Source organism: Musca autumnalis, unplaced genomic scaffold (genome assembly GCF_047663935.1).
Source record: "Musca autumnalis isolate F117 unplaced genomic scaffold, ASM4766393v1 scaffold_4, whole genome shotgun sequence".
Classification (NCBI taxonomy): Eukaryota; Metazoa; Arthropoda; class Insecta; order Diptera; family Muscidae; genus Musca; species Musca autumnalis.
The window spans coordinates 99,470,721-99,494,606 of NW_027411977.1; the positions used below are offsets into that span (position 1 = coordinate 99,470,721).

The following is a 23,886-nucleotide window of genomic DNA, read 5'->3' on the forward strand; positions in this document are numbered from 1 at the left end:
GTGCGTACCTTTGCTGCAACAAGGTAGTGGTTCGAATCGATTTTTGCGCCTCGGAAGGATCGTACATCCAACACGATTGATGCATGTCTTCCATCTACCACAACGTGATCAATTTGATTTCTTGTTCTTTGATCTGGCGAGAGCCAGGTGCCCTTATGAATATCGAGATGCTTAAATCTGGTACTGCTAACTACCATGTTTCTTGCAGCTACAAAGTCTATCAGCCTCATACCATTGTCAGATGTTTCACTGTGGAGACTGAATTTCCCGACTGTTGGGCCAAAGATATTCTCCTTTCCAATTTTGGCATTAAAATCGCCTAGTATAATTTTAATGTCATGGGCAGGGCAACGGTCATAAGTTTCTTCTGAGCGTTCGTAAAATTTATCTATGGTCTGTTCGTCCTTGTCTTCAGTGGGAGCATGAGGGCAAATAAAGCTGATGTTGAAGAATTTTGCTTTTAATCGAATTACACCGAGTCTTTCATTCACTGGGCTGAAGCTGGAGACCAGATGTTTTAACCTCCGACCAACTACAAATGCGCAACCAAACTCATGCTTTGTGTCATGGCAGCTATAATACAGTGCGTCATCTTTAGGTGTTGTTGTGACGCCTTTCCCGTGCGGAAACTGTACCTTCTCTATAAAGAGTGCGAACATTCCATTTGCAGATTCGCAGATCATGGACCTTAAAACCTTTGGGGGGTCGTCAACTTTTGAGGGATTTGTTTTTCTTTTCTTTCGTTTTTCCATACTAGACTGTTTTTCTAGGGGAGGGTTACTAACCCGACGCCCAAACCCAAGTTTTTAACGTTCTTATTGGTAAACGCGCGGCACATGTTAGCTCACTACCTTTAACGGGTGCTAAAGGCAGTTACCCAGGTGACACCAAGGGGAGGTCAGTGTCCACTTGAGATGAAAGAGGAGCCAAGATAAAGCCTGGGCTTTGCCATGTTAAAACTGGTCAGGACCTTTCCTTGGTATCTTCCATCCCCTACTTCACCCACCAAAAATACATTATTACAAGTAATTCTGCAGACAATGTGGTTAAATTTTTTAAAGTACCAAGAAAAGAATGGTTGCCCTATATGGAGGCTGTGGTCTTTATAAGATGGTGTTCTGAAGTCTGAATTCATTATAAGAACATATTCGGTTACAATATTTGGTTGACATCTGCCTAAATAAATCGATATAAAAAGTATATAGGTAGTATACCAAATAATGGACCAATACTGACAATTTTTCGCGGGGAGGTTTACTATGCAATAAGACGTCTTGGTACCGGTTTACAGCAAATTCGGTTTCAAAATGTGTTGGTAACAGTAAAATACTTCAAAACAGAATGATTCATTGCATGGCAACCACGCGAAATTTTGGACCTAGGACCCCAATATTTAGCTTAGAGTGTTTTTAGGCCACTATGACCCATTGATAACAATTTCACTTCCATATATTATTTAGAAGTATTTTTGTCACACCTTCCCATGTAAGTGCCCCCACTGTGGCCAGTACCTGTTACGGAGACTAATTACAAAATTTCAGTCATTTCAGTTGAATAATACCCAGTAAAAAATTTGGATCCGATAGTCATTACGTAACCCTTTACAAAGTAATGTAAACAAGCTTCTTTTCGCATTACAAGTAATCTGAAAAGTAATGGGTTGCTTCTAGAAAATTTAAAAAGTGAACCTACTTACTTTACTCCTCACTAAGTAATGAGGACGGTGGCACACTGTGTGTGTCCGACTATAAATCCTAGGGTTGTGTGTTCAACGCTCACCGTCGACACGCGAGTTTTTGATAAAAAACTTTTTTAATTAAAAAATAACAGTTCGTGATACACATGTGCACTGCACATTTAAGTTCTTTAGCAACCCTTAATGTTCGTTTGCGTGGCACAGTGTGTAGTGTGTTTGGCTAGATATCAGAGGGTTCGTGTGTTCAACTCGGGCAGGGATCGAAATAAAATAAAGTCAAATAAAAGTAAGAAAGAAGTGTGTTGAAATTAAGAATAAAAATTCTCCACATCAACTGTTCTAAAAATAAAATTTTTTCACCTTACTTTTCAACTTCTATTGGCCACAGAATAACTAGAAGAATAAAATAACTAGAAACTGAGTGCGGCATGCCCTTGTAAAAATAATGGGGAAGAAAGGGGATTTGAGAGTAGTTACGGCTGCCAAAAATCCCTTACGAAACCTATGATTTTGCGAGGACTTTTTTGCTGGCACTTTTTAAAGTGCCGAAAATTGGTGCTCTATCAAAACGTGTATCTGTACCGAGCAATTTCTGGAGAAAAGTGTTGTAACTCTACCGAGCTCTAAATTCAAAACTTCAGTCATTTTGTTTCAAAATGTCGAAAATCGGAAGTACCGTTTTATGGGGGCTATATAACAAATTTTTATTGGAAATTTGTATACCTTCAATAAAGACTACCAAACTCAGCTAGTATGGGGTTTTGAGCGCACAACCTTCAAACTGACGAAAATCGGGAGGTACCGCTCTGCGGGAGCTATATGAAAACTTGGACCTATGCCAACAATTCTCTTCTGGAATGGTTTGAACTCCCATCAAAGACTTAATACCAAATTTCAACCATTTCGGTTTGCGTTATATGCGTTATATGTATATTAAGACGTGGACATGTACCGACAAAAATCAAATGAAAGTTGTATACCGTTGCCAAAGACATGATGCCAAATTTCAGTAATTTTGGTTAGAAATTAAAGCCACAACCTAAAACTTTAAAAGAAATATGCTTATACCTGGGAACTTTTTGCGGATTCTGAAACTACAGTATTTATAGATAAGAAAAATAAAAAACTCGCCGAAGGGATATTTAAATATATATCGTGTTTAAAATTCACATTTGTAGGGTTTTTTCTGTTCTCAGGATTTTTCTTGAAAACTGCATCGAAACTTCTGCAAGAATACGAGAAACGCTGATTCATTAAAAGAACTGTTTGGCATCACCAAGCTAAAATGCGAAGAGGTGTGCAAAGAGGAAAAAAAAGCGGCAGACCAACCTGCTGGTGGCAATAATATCTTTACATCCAAGCGAAAGATGACAATGGAATGGACGTTGTCAACGCTTACTAGCTCAGCGACACATGATTGTTGCGAAAGTACCATGGACTCATTCGGCAGTAGTATGGAAAGCCCTTTTCTGGCAAACCGATAATATCGATAGACAAAACTATATATTGATATAGAATTAAAAAAATCTATACTATCGATAGTATCATCGATTTTTTGCCAGCTCTACTTCTGAGGATGACAATACAGTATCAACGATCAAAAGGAAGCATAACTCTGTCAAACAATCGATATTCCCAACATTAGATATTTTCGATATTTCATTCCAAAATGTCGATAGCTATCGTTATTATCGTTAATTTGCCATCAGCATAAATTTGATTAACATCCATTTCTCACATTTAAATTGTATCCGGATATCGTTTAAGGGGGTCGTGAAAAAGGCACTCGGTTCGATATATTTCACAAGCAGTTGCTTAGTGATCCCTACAAGCAAGCTAGTTTGTAGATACCTACAACCGGGGACAACATTCTTGGCAATACCAAAAAAAGTGGATCAATTGCTAAATTTGAGTTTACACCATAGCAACACTCGTAACTTAGTCGTACTCAACAGCCTGTAATAGCTAGTGTTAAGAACTGTGATTTTACATTAATTTTTATTTATTTTCAAATCACCAAATATTAATAATAAAAACATCCTAAAGTGCGATCTCTACTTAAACAATACTAATATTAATCAATGATTTTCCAAATGTACATTTTATTTCGTTCATTAATTTTTATTACCTATTTTTCTAATATCGCATTTAGAAGTTTCTTTGTCTTGAAGATCGATACAAAAGTTATTTTTTAAGTGTGATTTATGCCGCAAAACTTAAAATTAAACTGAACTTCGTTTTACAGTGAATACATTTCATGAATTGTACGAAAAATGTGCATAGTAACGTTTGTATTTATTATGTTGGTCATATGTGTGTTTGTTTGGAGCCAAACATAATATATTTGGATATATTTATATATATATATATATATATATATATATATATATATATATATATATATAATTGTTTGCAACTAGTCCCAACATATAATTATTTGGATGCAAATATATTTCTAACATATATTTTTCAGCGTGCATACTTGGGATTTCAATGACACATTGATCAATTTGTCATTGAAATAAAACAACGAGATGGAGGAATTTTACAATAATGGCATATTCTGAAAAGTTGTGTATTACATTCCAACGAATATTTTTCCCAAACTATGGAATTTTTAGATATATTATAAAATTCGAGGCAACAATGTTGCGAGTTCATTATCCCTCCAAAGATAATCTTGTTGCTCTTATCGACAAGTTTGCTGCAGATCTCAATACAAGTATTGAGTTCAGCGATATAGCCTCGATTTGGTTTTAAAAGTCAATGTTTAGCCATGTTAAAATGAGGCTATAAAATCCGAACCCGATCTAAGAAAACAAAAACCAAATAGGGGTTTTGTATATTAGGTCTCTACTTTCATAAAATGTTCGGCAGAACTTGCTTGCACAAAATTAGCTGTTACACAGTGTAATATCAGGTTTGTACTTTTGCACTCCAATTTGTATAATTCCATTCCTCTGAGAAAAGTTCTAACTGTAGTTTATCTCAAATGATAAATATGTGAAAGTTTTATACAACCGAGGTAATCGAAAATGTAGGTAGCATTACTGAGGGGTTTTATCTACTGCTGAAAATGTGATGTTGAATTTCGAACCCACAGCCTTCTGTTTAAAAGACTACCAGATTTACCATTGTACCCTGGTGACTACTGAGTCTGGTTTCCAGCTCTCCGTTAGGAAAGCGGGGCTACCATCATGGATACTTTACCTAGAATTGTTACATGTACAATTCCGAACCATAAACTCAGGGATCGATTATGGATAGCAACTCAACTATAGTTGCGTTGCCGGAAGAGAAAATCATACAAATAAAATAAGTGAAACAACAGAATTTTTTATCTAATTTATTTAATATCAGTGTTCTGAACATTTAGCTATTATTAGTTGTAAAATGTATAATTTTCTATACGGAAATGGTAATTACTATTAATAAGTTATATTTCTATCAATTAATAAAACGCTACTGGTGTTGGGTTGCTATCCGCAATCGACCTCTTATTTAATGAAACATCAGAGCAAATTTTTAATGTACTGTTCGAACAAAAAAGTTCTCCCCATTAAATTTCTATTTGCCCATTATCGAAAAAATAACAATATTGACACACTGTTCCCAGCTTTCCAGAATATCTACTGGTAGTTCCACATCTGCAGCTTGTGGTCGCGTGCTGTAGCCTTTAGCAATAAAGAACACCGTGTACAGCGACGTAACTGTAATGTTAAATAAAGGCCTTGGAGGTCCAAAACTTTTGATGTTATACGCCATTTCGCAGTGTATTCAGACTATCCCACTCTCTGATTAATTTGCAACTTGTTTCCTTAATACGATTTTGTATCTTTTGTCTATTCTGTGATAATTTTATCAGAAGATTTGCATTTGTATAATAATGGGTAATGCTTTATATCGGATATTCAATTTCCTTTTTTTGTGAATATCCATTAAATTTAAATTCATATCCACACAAACTCATAGTTTGCATAGTATCATCATAGTATCCATCATAAAATGGAGGGAATATAAAGTTTATCATTCTGTTTGCAACTCCTCGAAATAATCGTTTGCGACCCTATAAAGTATATGCATTAGTGTTATGACTTTTTTACAACCTCATATCCCTGTATCATAGCGTGATGAGTTTTGCCATAAGATTACATAAAATCTTAATTATATGGTGATTCGGTGAAAAAACCTCACGCACAAAATGATTTTAAAATTTGAATTTATCAAAATTATGGACAATTTTTTGAAGTCACTGAAAACAGATATATAATTGAAAATAAACTTTAGAGCCACATGAGATAATTAAAATGACATAAAATTTATTTCTCACTATTTTTCTTCAATTCTGAGAATCGTAAAAATGTCGTAAACGCTTTTATTCAAAAATATCATTTTTTAACAAAAAACAAAACATTTTAAATTTTTTCAAAATGACTTTTTTCGCGACTTTTTAAATATTTGAATGAAATAAACGTTATTATATTTATTAGTAGGCTTATATTTATTCATTCGTGCAACAAAAAAAAATTTTTTGAAAAAAAAATTTTTTTCATTTCATATATTTTTTCAAAAAATTATTTTTTTAAAATCGATTTGTGCGTGAACTTTTTTTATATTTCAATGGAATAAACGATAGCATAGTGATTAATAGGCAAAAGTTCATTCATCCCTGCTACAGGAAATCATTTTTGAGGAAAAATGTCAAAAAGTCATAACCCTAATATGCATGTATTTTTATATATCTTGATCAGCGTGCAATCCTACACCGATATACCCAAGTCCGTTTGTGCATATTCCCAGCCAAAATTCGGATCCGTTAGTCATTTTGTAAACCATTACAAAGTAATGTAAACAAACATAGCTAATTATGTTACCGCTTACTAAGTTATGAGTTCGGTGGCACAGAGTGTGTGTGTCCGACTACAAATCAGAGGATTGTGTGTTCAACGCTCACCGCCGGTCGGGCACTTTTTATTAAACAAAACAAAGAACAGTTGGTGGTGCACATGTAAGCGTTTAAACAACCAATAGAACATATGTTTTTATACCCTCAGCATTTATGCTAACGAGGGTGCAATCCTTGGCTACATCAATATTACATTTTTTGTCTTTTCATCATATACACGTTGATACGACCAAAAATGTGTTGGAGCACACGATAACTCTCGAACGGATCAACCGACTCTGTCCAAAATTTGGCTTTCGTTATATTTTGTTCAAACTTAATTTAAGTTCGAAGATGGGTTATATTGGTCCACTCCTTCCGGTACCTCCCCCACAAAAGTTCGGAAATGTTCAAAAATTTGTGCGCAACTTAACAACTGAAATCTGTCCGCATAGGTCCACGTCTTCATAATATGGTTGAAAATTGGAATTTTGTTTTTGTTGGGGGTATACAACTTTCCACCTGGAATTTGTCGGTATCGGTCCGCATCTTCATATAGTTTCCATATAATGTACCTTCCGATTTTAAGTATTTTGAAGGCTGTGGACTCAACATCCCACCGAAAATGCTAAAATTTGGTATTAAGTCTTTGTTAGGGGTATAAAACTTTCCACCTAGAATTTGTCGGTGTAGGTCCACATCTTCATATAGTCCCCATAGAAAGTACCTTTCGATTTTCGGTATTTTGAAAGCTGTGGACTCACCAACGCACCGAAATTAATGAAATTTGGTATATAGTTTTCGTTGGGGGTATATATATTATTTCTCCAAATATTTTCTTCGTGCTGTTATCTACAAGTTTGCTACAGAGGTTTTAATAAGATTCGTATTGGTTTCAGAGATATTGCCTCGATTTGTTCTAAAAAGTTAATATTTAGTCATATTTAGATGAGGCCATAAAATCTAAACCCGATCTAAAAACGCAAAACCAAAATAGGGTATTTGTCAATTGGGTCTGTATTTTCATAAAATCCACAATATAGGTTAGCTTAGTTTGAAAAGACGGGCGCAAGTCTCCACATGTCCAATGGACATACACTTAGGCCAGAATAGGCCTGTTGTGCGCTCTAGACTAATTGAAGAAATGGTCGTATTTGGTCTCTTTATTATTTTAGGAATTCTGTGCCCTTAACAAAATCCCTTAACTGTTTAGCATCTGATTAAGTCCCGGTATAGTGTCGGTCCCTAAAGACTGGGCCTGATATTTGCGAAAGCTGGGCATTGGCAAAGAAAGAGTTCCAACGTTTCGTCGTCCTCTCCGCTTGCCCTGCACAAGCTGTTATCTGCGCATTTAATTTTATGCAGATGAGCTTGTAGGCCCAAGTAACCAGTAAGGATACCTGTTAGCCCACTAATGTCTGCCTTACCTAATAATAGTAAGTTTTTAGTTTTATCCTCGTTTGGGTCGCCCCAGAGAATCTTAGTGGTTTTCCCTATCTCCTATCTATTCCATAGGGATGTATGGGCCTGTTTTGCCCAATTTTTTAACTCTAGACGTGATGCATTTAGAGGCTTTGCGCTGTCTAAGTTTATTGTTGCTAATGCCCTGCCATTTTTTGCCAGAGAATATGCTCTTTCATTACCTTTAATCCCCGCATGGCCTGGTACCCATATGATACGCACTATTCCTTGCTGGGGATAATTGTTTATCGTATTTATGCAGTCCAGTACAGTTTTCGATTTTACCGTCTTTGATGTTATTGCATTGATTGCCATTTTACTGTCCGTAAGGACGTTATCGGTAGTTGATCTCGAGTTAGCATTAAACCAGTTCAGACACTCTGTGATCTCCCTGATCTCCGCTTGAAGGACAGTATTGTGATCCCGCAACCGAAGAGAGATTTCGGTCTAACGTTCTTCAATAAAAAGTCTCAGTCCCGCCCTCCCCCTAACATCGAGCCGTCTGTATAACAGCAGTTTCCAGGAGGCTTTTCTGCTAGGGTCCCGCCGATCCATAAGTCTCTGTCAGGTATTAATGTTTCACACGAGGCAACTACAATTGTTTTAGGTATACGGTCCGAATTAACGTTATCCATTGACTCCCCCGTTGTTACCAGTAAAAATGTTTGATGGTAGTGGTCCTTTTCGATCCACTCGTCTGTCGCCTTCAGCCATATGGCTGCGACGGCAGCTTCATACCATATCTGAATTTCTATTGGGTGTATGTATAGAATAGTTTCTAGTGCCCTCGTTGGTGTTGTCCTCATAGCACAACTTACTCCTAGGCAGCACATTCTTTGGACTTTTTGTAAAATTTTTATATTACATTTTTTATCCATCGCTGTCCACAAGACTACTGACGCGTATGTTAGGATGGGTCTAACTACGCTTTTGTATAGCCAGTGTGTCATCTTTGGATTGAGACCCCATTTAGAGCCTATGGGCCTTCTACAGGTTGACCAAGCATCTGTATGCTTTGTTGGCTCGTTCTTGGATATGATCTTTCCATTTAAGTTTCCTATCCAGGTTTACTGCCAGATATTTGATCTTATTGGAAATCTTAATAGTCTTGTTAAGGAAAACAGGTTCCTCGATGTGACCCAGTTTTGTTTTCCTAGTGAAAAGACATATTTCTGTCTTTTTCCGGGTTTACGTTTAGACCTATTATACACAACAATTTAGGGTTCTTTCCCCTCAGAAGTATTATAACGTCGTCTGCATAACAGACTGGTTCAAATCCCTCTTTGGTTAAAGTCCTCAGTAGGCTATTTATGGTAGTAACCCACAGGAGAGGTGACAAAATCCCCCCTTGTGGCGTTCCCTGACCAACTTTATCCCGTTTCGTTACGTCGAGTAGCCCGCAACTTAACCACTTATTCCTTAGCATATTGCTTACCCAGTTCCTAAGGGCCCGGTCCACATACAAATTATCTAAGGATTGGATAAGAATTTCAGTGCTGACGTTATTGAAAGCACCCTCGATGTCAATGCATACTGCCAGTGTATACATCTTCTTGTCGAAGGTGTTTTCGATGTGGTGTATTACCTCATGTAAAGCGGTTTCCACTGATCTGCCTTTAACGTATGCATGTTGTTTGTATTTAAGCATATCGTTTGGGATCTTGCTCTTAATCATGGTATCGACTATACGTTTCATGGTTTTGAGTAAGAAAGAAGTTTGACTTATCGGGCGATAAGACTTAGGAATTGCGTGGCTAGCCTTTCCAGGTTTGGGAATAAACACTACCCTCGCCTCTTGCCAGGCTTTAGGGGTATACGCAAATTTTAAGCATGCGTTGAAGATACCAGCTAATTTGGACGAAATATAGTCCACCTCTTTTGGAGTACGGCTGGAAAGACCTGGTCTGGTCCCGCTGCTTTAAAAGGTTTGAAACTGTTGATGGCATCTTTAACCATTGTTTCATCAATGTTTGGTGCTTCGTCCGTAGCAATTTCCCTATCTGCCGATATCCCTACATTTGCCGTAGTGCTCGGCGGGAAATGCGTATTCATCAAAAGCCCCAGTGTGTCCTCGATTGTTTCCATCTTATTTCCCATATCATTCACCATAATCTCGGTTTGAGTATGGGTTTTCGATAGAAACTTTTTTATTTTTGATACATCATTTACGCTGTCTACCTGTTCACAAAAGAGTTTCCAGGAATTGCGCTTTGCTGTTCTAGTCATTTTGTTGTATTCTTTAAGTTTTGTGTGATAGTTATCCCAGAATACAGCTAATTTTTTACCGCATATAAGTTGTTTGCACAAAATTACCTTGAAAATGTTGCACAGTGTATTTTAAAATATTTTTTCCTTATATATTTGAAATCAGAAGTTTTTCCTTTACCTCTATACCAAAAATCGTAGTTGTGCTCACATTTTTTTTTTCAATTTTTTTTAAATTGAATTGCAAAAGAAGTTTTTTTTTTTATTTTACCATATGCAAATTTTATCCACATTATTCTCGCACATTATTTTTATTTTCTCCGTTAGAGTTAAAACATACATATTTCTGCATATGTCTACATTTTAGTATAGCCCCTGTAGATCGATACTTCCAGATTTTCGGTTGAAATCTCGTTCCAATAAAATTTATGATGGAGGGTATGCAAAGTTCGGCTCGGCTTCGGCCGAACTTAACACTGTTTTCACTTGTTAAAAGCATGTCTTTACTTAAACTCGATCAATGGTGTGTAAATCCCACATAACTCTTTGATTTATCCTTGAAGAGTTCGATGGTAACACTCACGAACAAAGAAGGAAAAGACGTGACTAACATTTTTAGCAAATTTCATATCAATTCCGATTCAATTGGTTATACCACAAACGGCCATTACTTACCAAAGACACAAGCGATGTACACAAACGAAGATATTTTTTCATCAAACTAAAGTGCTGATTTTAAAGTATGGCAGAAGACAAGCAAATAATCTGTAAACTACAATAGTGGGCCAAACTAATTGCATGAGTTAAGCAAATTTAAATATGTCAATGACTTTTGTTTAAGTTACAGACTCGTGACAAAGAAATGGCGAATAATCCTAAATTCTGCCTCAGTTTCCCAAATGTTAATTTTAATTAAACTTAGAAATAATATAAAGAATGGACTAGACTTATTAGTTCTCACAGTTTTGTATTTTATAAACTCTCTTAAAATATTTTTCGTTTCTGGATTTCCTTTAATAGTTATATGTTCTATTTTAACTTTTCAATGCATGCCACCCATTAATGTGCGCCACCCATCAACCATCCACCTAAAACAAATGGAAACTTATAACTAGGTACATGCCATGGCCGGTAGACGCTTTGGAACGTGTTGCGGAATATTTTATCAGTTCCATGGAATTGGGTCAGTCGCACGATACAGATGAACCGGAAGCCAATAAGTCAGTTGAATCAATCGATTCGAAGGAGAGCAAAAAAAGTTTAGAGGATGTACAAGAGATAGTGCTGAGTGATTTGGAGAAAGAATTGGTAAAATGTGTAATGCATTTCAATCAATCTGTTATAGATGCAAGCGAAAAGTAAGTCATTTTTCCCTTTTTTATTTTCGCTGGTGGTGTCCATGGCCACCGCACAATCCCTGTTACAAACACCAACGATGTATGTATGTTGTTAAAACATTGAACACTATTTTGCAGATGCTACACAGAATTGGGTAGACGCAATTATGTCACGCCTTCATCCTATTTGGAAATGCTGAAGGCATTTAAAGCGTTCTACATAAGGAAACTCGATGAGATAACTAGATTAAGGGACAGGTAAGAGCATATTGTGAGCGAATTTTAAACAAACACGTAATGCACTCAACACCACTCTCAATCATGTCCTTAGATATACTACGGGATTGGAGAAGTTGGAATTTGCTGCTGGTCAAGTGGGTGAAATGCAGTCCAATTTGTATGAATTGCAACCGAAGCTAAAAGTTTTGTCAGAGGAAACGGAAAAAATTATGGTAAATATTGAACGTGAAACAGCAGAAGCTGAAAAGAAAAAGGAAGTAGTGGGTGCCGATGAAGCAGCAGCAAATGAAGCAGCAGCTGCTGCCCAGGCCATTAAAGATGATTGTGAAAGTGATTTGGCAGAAGCAATACCAGCATTAGAAGCCGCTCTCGATGCTCTGAACACTTTGAAGCCAGCCGATATATTTGTTGTGAAATCAATGAAAAATCCACCCTACGGTGTTAAATTGGTCCTTGAGGCTGTGTGTGTTTTAAAAGGATTAAAACCAGATCGTAAACCCGATGCCTCGGGTCGTATGGTGGAGGATTATTGGGCCGCATCATTACGCATGGTTAGTGATATGAAATTTTTGGAATCACTAAAGACATTCGACAAAGATAATATACCACCGGCCATTATAAAAAAGATTCGAGAAAAGTAAGTAATATAAATGGATTGAAATGTATATGCAGTAGTTTAAGCAAATGGTAGTTATTAGGATACCTAAGCCCAGATTTTCATTCGTCAATTTCCCGTGCGACAATTTTTTCTTGCTCCCTTTTAAAATTGCCTCCTGTGCCTCTAAAAGTATTTTGTTCCGGCAAGTCTTGAAAGTATTGGTAATTCTGAAAAAAAAACATAAAATGAAAATAGTCAGTAAGGACATTTTTTTTTTCTGCTTCCATACCCTTTACGTGTCTACCATAAGGTAAGGTCACTTTAGGCAAAAATTTGCTCCAACAACACTGACAGACATCGAAGTCTATTTCGGTAATATCAAAGTCTAGCTGAATAATTGCTTTCCTAATCTATAAATATTACTTTACATATTGTATTTCAGGCATTTTAGCTAAACAAAAGTTTTTTATTTGAAATATCATTTTTATGCCCTCCGCCATACTATGGGGGGTATATTAAGTTTGTCATTCAGTTTGTAAAATCACTCTAGCGTCCGAAAAGATTGAAGTATGTGTATAACATTTTGGTAAAATCTATTGGAGGTACGTAGAACTTTTGGTATTGAAAAAATTGTGCCATAGCGGGTTTTAACAGCTTTCAGGAAGTGTAGACTTGCCCCTGTAAACATTAACATAGTCGTAATGTGGGCAGCGAATACAAGTTGTTACAACAAAATCAAAAAGATTCGAGAGGTCTTAAACTGCACTTTTCCAAAATGTTGTGTGGGAGGTACCCGTAGAAGTGAACCGATATAGTCCACATTCGAACTTTATGGTAGAAATATTACGATGAGCAAAGTATGGACCAAATCGGTTAGTCCTTTCGAGAGTTATAGAGCGCAAATTTTTTCCGAAAAAATTTAAACATTTGTGAGGGAGGTACCCGAGGTACTTCTTCAACAAAAAACTTTTTATGCCCAAACATCAATCGTCAGCTCGAAGTATAAAGGTGAACAAAGAAAAAACTTCAACGAGAAGTTTTTCTTTGGCAACCTCACACTCGCTGCTTCACTGTTATGTGTCGTTGAATTACAACAAAGGCAACATAACAAAATGTTGTTGTATGCTTACTACAGCCATAACCAACCATACATGCCGTGCCAAAGTTTCTCAAATAGAGCATTGGTGGCGTTTTTTATTGGGGTAGCTGTTACAAGTTTGTTTTTTTTTTCAATATAGTCAGGTTTAATCCAATTGTTGTTGTTTTAATATTTTAAAATAACTAATTTATTAGTGGAGAAAGTTTAGCATTGTTCGCCAATGCGTAAGGCAGGGAAGACTAGTCCTTAAATTTGGTATTTAGCTTCTTTGGAACGACAAAGCTTTTCCATCGAAATTTGTCAATATAGGTCCACGTTTTGGTATAACCCAATAGAAATGTGCTTCTTCATTTTCTGTATTTGAAAATGACTGAAGTTTGGTATTTAATCTTTTTTAGAACTACAAAACATTCGGATGTTCGTTATTTAAAAAGTTCCCCCATAGAACGGTGCATCCCAATTTTCGGTATTTTTAATGTTTTAGCCTCATTATCACACCGAATTGGCTGAAATTTGATATTTAGTCGTCATTTAGTCCATATGAAATAAGTCGGTATAGGTCCACGCCTTCATATAGCCCCTTATAGAACGGTACCTCCCGATTTTCGGCATTTTTGAGTTTGTGGACTCAATATTCCTCCGAAATAGCTGAAATTTGGTGTTTAGTCTTCGCTGGGTTTTTAAAACTTTCCCAAAAAAAATTTGTCGGTATAGGTCCACGCCTTAATATAGCCCCATACAACGCTACCTCCCGATTATCGGTATTTTGAAGGTTGTGGCTTCAATATTCTACCGAAATGGCTGAAATTTGGTAGTCTTCGTTGAGGGTACAAAACTTTCCACCTGATATATTTAGGTACAGGTCCACGCTTCCATAGAACGGTACCTCCCGATTTTCTTTAAGTCTGAAGGTTGTGACGTCAATGCCCCACAGAAATTACAGAATTTTTTTTTTTAATCTTCCATTGCACATAGGTTTCAATCAGGAAATTTTTGGCCAAAACCCTATTTTTGAAGTTCCGAAATTTTAACTTTTTTCGCACAGAATAATAGAAAACACCTCAAGTCATCTGAAATTAATTAATTTTGTAAATAACGTTAGTATTCGTTGATTGGCGCAGTACCAAAGTTGACACTTTTTTATGTAAAAATAAAACGGACTTTATGCTGTAAAATATACAATTTTTGTTGTATTGCGTCGCTGCATAAATATACAGAAGTGAGACCAAAGTTATTATGAATCGGGAAGCTGTTAATGAGTACTTTCATAATATTGAAAAAAAGGGCGATGTCAATTTTTATATATATATATATTAAAAATTATTTTTTACAAATATTTTTAAAATATATTTAAACTTTTAAAAAAATGTCCAAGTTTGTCCACCTCCAAATTGATTTTGAAAGATAGCTGGGGGTCTGAACTAATAAATTGAGAAATAAATTCTTGCTCAAATTTGCCACAGTTAAAATAAAGTAGATTTTTCTATTTTAAGATGGGAGAATTTTTTGTAAATACCTGTTGTGACTGTACGTAGTATCCAATTGAAGTAGAACGGTAATACCTACATCTATCAACCGACTTTTCTTAAAATTCATATTTAAGGGTTTCAGAGTGTAGAAAACAAGTATGTGTAAGTTTTTTGAAAATAGGTCCATTTTTTGTCATAGCACCCACATAAAAGTACCGTCCGATTTTAGATATTTTGTGAATTTTAGCGACACTTTATGACCGATTCGGCTTAAATTTGGTATTTCGACCTCTTGGAAGATATGAATCCTTCGTACCAAAAATTGTTAACATAGGTCAATGTGTTGGTTTAGACCCCACACAACGGGACCACACTGTTCAACAAATTTTGACAGTTTTTGGTAATTTTGGTCGACAAAAAGTAAGAATTGCTGTTTGTACACATTTATTAAAATTAATAATTAATTTCAATGCAAAATGGACGTTGAAATAGTTTTGGCCAGAAAATTTGGATTTGGGACCATTGTGCATTGGTTTATAAAATATTCCAGAAGAGTATTACGACAATAGGTCCACGTCTTCCTATGTCCCCCATAGAAGCGTACCTCTTGATTTTAGGTCTTTTTTATGTTTTAGCAACATTCTCTTACCGAAATATCGGAAATTTGCTATTCTGTCTTCTTTGAGTCTAAAAACTTTCCGCCAGAAATTTGTCGGTAAATATCCGAATTTCCCGAAATTCGGGAAATTTGGTATTTAGTATTTTTCATACACGAATAGAAACTAATTGTTCCATTTTACTTGAAAGTAGCTCGTGGTGGATGGTATAACAAGTTTGGCCCGGCCGAACTTTACGCCGTTCTTACTTGTTTATTTTACTTTAGTCGCTGCTGGATTTGATCATGCGAACTTCTGATTTGTAGCCGAACACACTGCACCCTGTGCTACACGTACGAACATTAAGGGTTGTTTAAACGCTCACATGTGCACCATCAGCTATTTTTTATATTGTTAACTAAAAGCTCGCTTGCCGACGGTGAGCGTTGAACACACAACCCTGAGATTTGTAGACGGACACATATGCTCTGTGCCACTGTACTCATTATTTAATATGAAGTGAAGTAAGTAGTTTTACCTTGTGGTTTTGAATAGTGACTAACAGATCCGAAGTTTTGCTGGGTAGTATTCCAGTTCTGCTTACGTACTACTTTTGAGAAACACGATCTAATCTAGTAGGGCGTAATATATTTTCGCAGTAGTTTACAGTTGCTTAAAATAAACTTACAATTTAATTGTTCCACAAACATCATACAGAAGTGGAAAATGAAGGCTTCTCTCATTGGGTGCCACCATGGTGCAATGGTTTGCACACCCACCTTGCACGCTGAATGTCGTGGGTTCGATTCCCCGGCCAAGCAACATACAATTTTCAACGGTTTCAAAATAAGCATTTCAGCCATGTAAAACTTCTCTAAAAGTGGTGACATAGGACACGCCTTTCGGACTCGGCGATAAACTGTAGGTCCTATATTATTGAGTAAACATGAATCGGGGTGCACTTATTGATATGAGAGAAGTCTCCCTCTCCCTAGCATAAAATAGTAGTATTAAATACATTTACAGTGCTACATTTTTAACTGTTAATTTAGATTTGAAAATGAGTCCCAATAGAGTTCAGGAAAAGTTATAACATCACAATGATAAATGTACAAAAGTTAAGAGTGTTACTATTGAAATATAGTTGGCTTCGAAATGTAATTATTAAAAAGTGGTTAGCTTCAGTATCTCATAACGACTGCAAAAATGTACACATTTCTTAACATATTAACATTATTTTTCTATATGTAGTTTCTTGTACTACTTATACTTATTTTTTATAGGTTCCAGTAAATCAGAATAAAGATTAAACATCATTCTAACATATTACAGATATGTAGCTGATCGCGATTTTGTCCCGGAAAAAATCAAATCTGCATCAACTGCGTGTGAAGGTATTTGCCATTGGGTTCGAGCTATGGATGTATACGATAAAGTTGCTCGAATTGTTATGCCCAAAAAAGCTGCTTTGGCCGAAGCTGAAAATGAATTAGCATCACAAATGGAAAAACTAAATGCCAAACGTGCTGAATTACAAGTAATTTTGGATAAATTGCAAAAGCTCAACGATTTCTTTGCCGAGAAGTCGAGACGTAAAAAGGGCCTTGAAGATGAAATCGACAATTGTGAAAAGAAACTGAATAGGTAGGTAATTCATTTTCTGTGCAATTATTAGCATTAACCTAATATTTTCCCGTTCCTTATAGAGCGGAAAAATTGCTTGGAGGTTTGGGTGGTGAAAAAACCCGTTGGTCGGAAACTGCTCAAAATCTACATCAATCAATAAGCAACATCGTAGGTGATGTACTTCTAGCCGGTGCTTGCACAGCATATTTGGGATTTTTTCCTACTGAGGTAAGTTATAAAAATTATAATTTGTAGTTATTCTGGAGAGAACAAAGCCTATTGAAAATGAGGAAAACCGAACTGAAATTATTAGGGATGAAAGTGGGTTAAAAACGTTGTATGAAATATTTTTTATTTAAGTTTTAGAGACAATGTTGAATTATTCTAAAAGAATAATAAAAAGTATCATAATTAAAATAAACAACCCCAATATAGGCAGTTTTTCCAAAATTGAAATGTTCGATGAAATTAGTACTGCGAAAATTATACGAAATGAACAGTCAGCGCGTTTTGTAAACATTACTCTCTGTAAAAGAAAGTAATGATAAAGTTAAGCCAATGTTAATCCAATCATCTGAAATAAACTTTAAAATTTATACGCGAACAGCTCTAAACCAGAAAAATGACGGATATAGTCCATGTTCGAATTACGATGTGCAAACATTTGACCAAATCAAAGTAGTATTTTTTACAGCTTTCGGGTAATTATTTTAAAATGTTCCAACACATTTTAAACATGTCCTTAAAGTGCACATTTGGGAAAAATTGTGAAATTTTCTGTGGAAGGTATCCAAAGGAGCGAAACGATATAGTCCATAATGAAATATGATTTAAATGCGAATGGATATTTCAATGCACAAAGGTTGGACCTAGGCCAATCATTCCGTTGGATAGTTGTCGTGCCCATAATGCACTTAAGTTGGTCACCATGGATGCTTTTATATCTTTTGGACCATTATGTCAGGACGCATGGACTTGCCCACGAAAACTTTATATTCCTGTAAACAGGACCACACAGAACCAGTACTTTCGGTAAACAGTTCAGAACGATACTCGAACAGTCCTTAAACTGCACATAGCAAAAATGTTTAACTATTGTGAGGGAGCTAGCTGAAGTTATTTCCAATCTAAGAATGGAGAAAGAAAACGATGTGAAAAATGTCGTCCAAATCGGATACTCAACTCAATTCATAAGTTCTTGTGTTTATCATTTACGAGGGCTGCACGAAAACTAGCTGGCCTAGGCAATACCAAGGCATATGTATTTGTACAAGGTGGAAGTGACGTGGATAATCACGGCAAGAGTGCATCGATGAAATCGAATCTTTGTATGCCGATAAATAGCCATCCTATAGCACTATGAAAAACTGGTTTAATTAATTCAATCGTGGCCGACACTTAGCAAAAAATGAAGGTCGTGATGGTCGTCCAAAAGCGGCCGTTGTGCAAAAAAATATTAAGACGTGCGTGAACGGATAAAGCTAGATCGGCATGTTAAATACCGTAAGATAGAGGGAACCTTGGACATTAATTCCACTAACTAACATTTAATATTGCATAAACACATGATCGCAAAAATTTATTTTTGTCGTTAGATCCGGCAAAATTACACGATCGCCAAAAAAATGCTCTTATTGATTGGTGCAATTCTGGGTGGTACACTACAATTTGTTTGTCTGAAATCTGCGGAGAATGTCGAAAAACGAACAAGTGAACACGAATCATTCTGCATCATGGCAATGCGCGCTCTCACACATCGATTCAAACCAGCGTCTGACAAAACGTGGAATTAATTGATGGGTCATGCGCCATACATCCCTGACTGGGAATCCAATAACTTAATTTGATTGCAGCACATCAAGAAAAATTGCGTGGTCAACGATATTCGTCGCCGGATGATTCTGTAAAAGCGTTCAAAAACCATGTTTTTTAATGAGCGCATCAAAAAGAGTATAGATCATGCTGGAGACTACTTAAGAAAACGATAAAACTATTTTTGATGGTAAATATTCGCGTTTTCATTGTTAGGCCAGATAGTTATCGTTGAGTTGGTATCAACAGGGCTATTTGAAGCTTTCCTGACGTTATCTCATTAAGTAATATTTGCACACATCTCTCTCCACCAAAAAATAAAAAAATACGCCGACGGAAATGGTTCCTGACCGCTACCTGCTACAAAAAGTCCCTAAACTGTGCCTTGTTGAAACTTTGTGTGGGAGGTCCTTTGAGTTCATATTGTAAGCTGATGTATGTCTGAATGAAATATTTCGAGAGTTAAGGCGCAGCGAGCTTTTGTGAGGGAGTTACCTCAGGAGTGGACCGAACTTAAAATAATTTTGGACAGAAAATTTTGAAATCCAACGTTTTTGTCAAATCAGATGCTTCGACCAAATCGGAGTGGACCGATAAGCATCATCATCTTATATTCCAAGAAATATCACGACATACAAAGTTTGGACCAATGCAGTATCCGGTTGGAGAGATGTCGTGGGCACCAACTATAACACATGGTAGGCATAGAGGTTTTTTACAGTTTTCGGATGTTTTTATCAGGAAATGCACTTGCCCCGTATAAACTCGTACCATCTTTATAGGGACGCCGAGTACAACCTGTTGCAAGAAAAATTAAAACGATCCGAGAGGAGGTTTTAACGGCATGTTTTCGAAATTTTGTGTGGGAAGTGGCCGAAGGAGTGGTCCGATATAGTCCATATTCGAACCTGATCTACGCATGGTAGAAATATTATATCGTGCAAAAAAAGGACCAATTCGGTTACTCCCTTCGAGGGTTATCGTGCGAACCATTATAGGAGGAGGAAGTGGGCCGATATGGCTCATCTTTGAACCTGATCTTAGTTTGGACAAAATATTACGAAAGCCAAATTTTGGACCTAACCGGTTGATTTATTCAAGAGTTATCGTGAGTTCCAGCCAGCCCGAAAGACACACGGACGGACATGGCTAAATCAACTCCAAATTGTCTGAAACAGATTTCGTCCAAACCTACTTGGGATCTATTTCGAAGATGCACAATTTTGTTCGTATGAAAGTGTATGTATATACCATATTTATCCCAAGGGCTGAGGGAATAAAAAATTCTTTCCCACTCGTTACCAACAATATAACGCCATCTACTCACCCTACCAACACCATAACACTTAATCTGCTCTATGTTACCTTTTATTGTATCGGATCTGTTGCGTTATTATTCATTATTCATGGACATGCATATTGATGTTTCGTTAAGGCTAACATGATGGACCGGGAAATGCATACGGCTGGAGAGGGTAGCACAGTTGTGTTATTTTTATTTTCATTTTACACTCTTTTTTACAAAAAAAATTTTACATAGCCTAGTGGGAGAAGTTACCAACGAGAACAACATTGTCATCATCGTTAGGAGAAAGAGTTTTTCAAATAGTTTCAGTTTCATAAAGGTGTATAACGTTCATACCTTTTACGCTGGAATAACAATGGAATGATCAATCAGTAACAATCCCAGCAAAAAAACTGTCTGGCCAAAAACAAAAAAAAAACATCAAGAAAATTTGAGATTCCACACAGTTCAGGCAATTGTTCAGCACTTCTCGTTATTGCTACCAAAACCTAGACAGGTAGAAGATATGGACAAATAACCTATTTATTGAAATCTGACAAAGCAAAGCATAACCGACGATTGGAACCTGAGAAGTGAGGACCAGTATAGGAATTCTGTAACTTTTATCGATTGAAAAGGTGTTAAAATTTCTTTCTTTTTGTAACAACTACAAAAAAAAAAAAAACAAATGAAATTGTTGTTAAATAAACACTGAGTAAAGTTGTTAAAAAGTCACAGAATAGAAGAGCAGAGCTCCGAATTGCTCGTGTTCGAATTCGAGCAAAGTCCCGTGGGGGTACTTTTGCGAGTAAAAACAAGCAAACAAGTGTTAAGTTCGACCTAAATGAAATTTTTGTGCACTACACCATGAAATATTATGATTTAAAATGAAATAAATAGGAAGATTTCTTACCACAAACCAATGCCAAACGTGGTCCAAGCAAAAATGTGGACCTATATTCACAACTTTTGGTGGAGAATTGTCGTGATCACTATTCACCTCAATTGTCAAATTACAGATAGTTCGCTGAAAAATGCAGGTAGGTTTTACTATTTTTGAGATATAGAAGTTTAAATTGGGACAAAGCATTGACTTATAAAACAATGTCATGCACGGTGCGCCTTAACTAACTTTAAATGAAAACCGTTTACACCTGAGAAGTTTTTGCAAATTCTGAAAAAGCAATGTTCACAGATGAGAAAACAAGAAAAAAGCTGGAGGGATTTTTAGAAAAATCGCGGTCAAAGTTCACAAATTTTGATTTATTTTCCGGTTTCCAAGCTAAATCCAAAAAGTCTAAAAAAACCTAAAAATGTTAACTTTTACCGCGATTTATTTAAAAATCAATCCAGCGATTTTTTTTCTTGTTTTCAGATTTTCTCATCTATGAACATTGTAGTTTCAGAATCCAAAAAAACTTCGGTTATCATTTAAAGTTATTTAAGTTGCATCGTACATGACATTGTTTTATAAGGAGGCTACACAGTCAATGCATTGTCCCAATTTGAACTTTTATATCTCAAAAAGTGGTAAAGCCTAGGAAAACATTATTAAGGTCAATCTTGCAGAGAATTTTCACTGCTACATTTTCTTTAGCCCCATTACGATAGGATTTGCTATTTAATCGCAAAAGCGCGAAAACCTAGAACACACTAAAATTGTGAACTTTGACCGCGATATATTTGCGAAACGCTTCGGCGATTTTTTTTTTTATTTTTTCATCCACGGACATTGTAGTTGTACATTGGGTGCCACCGTGGTGCAATGTTATGCACTCCCGCCTTGCACGCTGAAGGTCGTGGGTTCGATTCCCCGGCCAGGCAACCTCAAACATTTTTCAGCGGTGGCAAAATACCCCTCAGTAATGTTTGCGACATTTCCTGAGTATTTCAGCCATGTAAAACTTCTCTACAAGTGGTGACATAGGACACGCCGTTCGGACTCGGCGATAAACAGTAGGTCCCATATAATTGAGCTAATATGAATCTCCCTTGGTATAAAAAATCGAGTATACTATATTTTTCGAGTGGGAGTAAAATACGCTAGAAATCGAGCAGATTCTACTGTTGCCAAGTATTCTTAGTTTATAAACCCTTAGCATTCACGCTAACGAGGTTATATATACCCATTCTTACGGACAAAATGTGTCTCATCGGAATAATGGTTTTAGACACCAAGTGTGTTTGGACGAAATCCGTTTTAGACAATTTGGAAACGATTTGGTCCAAAACTTGGTCTTTGTAATATTTTATCCAAACATAGTCTAAGTCCAAAGATGAGCCATAACAGTCTACTCCTTCGGGTACCTCCCACACAAAATTTCGGAAAAGTTCAAGTTCAACAACTACAATTTTTTTCAGGGGCAAGTCCATACTTCCTGGGAAAATTGTCCGAAAACTGTAAAAAGCCTACAGCACCATGTATAATGCCTGGGGCGCACGATAACTCTCGACCGATTCGATCCAAATTTAGGCCTTAGTACTATTTTGAGTAAACTTCGTTTAAGTTCGAAGATAGGCCATATCGGTCCACTCCTTCATGAACCTCCCCCACAAATTTTCAAAACTTTTCGCTAAAATCGTGCACACGATAACTCTCGAAGGCAGTAACCGAGTTGGTTCATACTTTGACATCATAAAATTTCTACCTGACATGGATGAAGTTCCATTATTGGCTCTATTGGTCCACTTTTTCGGGTACCTCTTACACAGTTAAATGCCTGCTCTCGAATCGCTTTAATTCTTTTTGCAAGAACTTCTATTCGCTGTCGCCATTACGTCGGTAGAATTTTTTCAGGGGTAAGAAAATAGCTAGAAAGCTGTAAAAAGCCCTACGGCACCATATGTGCAAAATAATTCTCGAAAGGATCAGCCGATTTGGTCTTCTTAATATGTGTCCAAACGTAGTTTAACTTCAAAGAAGAGCCATATCAGTCCACTCTTTCCGGTAACTTCCGCTCAAAAGTGCAATAAATTTCACTAGAATTATTACGATTATTTTGAACGGAGCAGCCGATTTTGTCCAAACATTGGATCTTTTAATATGTTGTCCAAATTTAGTTTACTTCTGTCTCAAAATTTCAAAATTCTGTTCACAGATCCTTTGCTTCTCCTTGTGTTTTACGTCGTATAGTCCATGTTTCCTGACATAGTGGTCCAAAAGCCCTAAAGTATACGGCGACCAACTTAAATGACTGATGGATGCGATATTTATCGAAAATAAGGCTGAGGGTATATTTCTGACTCATACTTTTTTACTTGTGTTATCATGCCTATATATTTTTCAACAAGAAGTACACGCACTGCCACATAGCTCAAAAGAGTGGGTTGTAAACTCGTACTCTTTGAGTACTCCCACTCGCGAGTAAAATCAGCACATTGTAGTGATCAACATAGGTCCAGGTTTTGACATAGCCGCCATAAAACGGTACCGACCTTGCTGTTATTTGAAATTTAGGATAGAAAGTGGTTAAAAACTTCACCACTAACAGCTGCAACACATGCCTATTAGGGTTATGACGTTGTTACAACCTAGTATCTTTGTATCATATTTTGGTAAGTTTTTATCTAAAATTAG

At 36.4% G+C, this 23,886-nt stretch overlaps 1 protein-coding gene across 1 annotated transcript in view; it reads left to right on the plus strand.

Moving 5' to 3' along the window:
- Window positions 1-23,886, plus strand: part of Dnah3 (dynein heavy chain 3, axonemal) — a 389,565-nt gene that overhangs the window by 122,229 nt on the left and 243,450 nt on the right. The window contains exons 14-18 of the mRNA XM_073981508.1: window positions 11,363-11,605; window positions 11,723-11,842; window positions 11,916-12,461; window positions 16,919-17,230; window positions 17,293-17,440. Coding sequence (XP_073837609.1) covers window positions 11,363-11,605; window positions 11,723-11,842; window positions 11,916-12,461; window positions 16,919-17,230; window positions 17,293-17,440 — 1,369 coding nt within the window. The remainder of the gene's footprint in view (window positions 1-11,362; window positions 11,606-11,722; window positions 11,843-11,915; window positions 12,462-16,918; window positions 17,231-17,292; window positions 17,441-23,886) is intronic.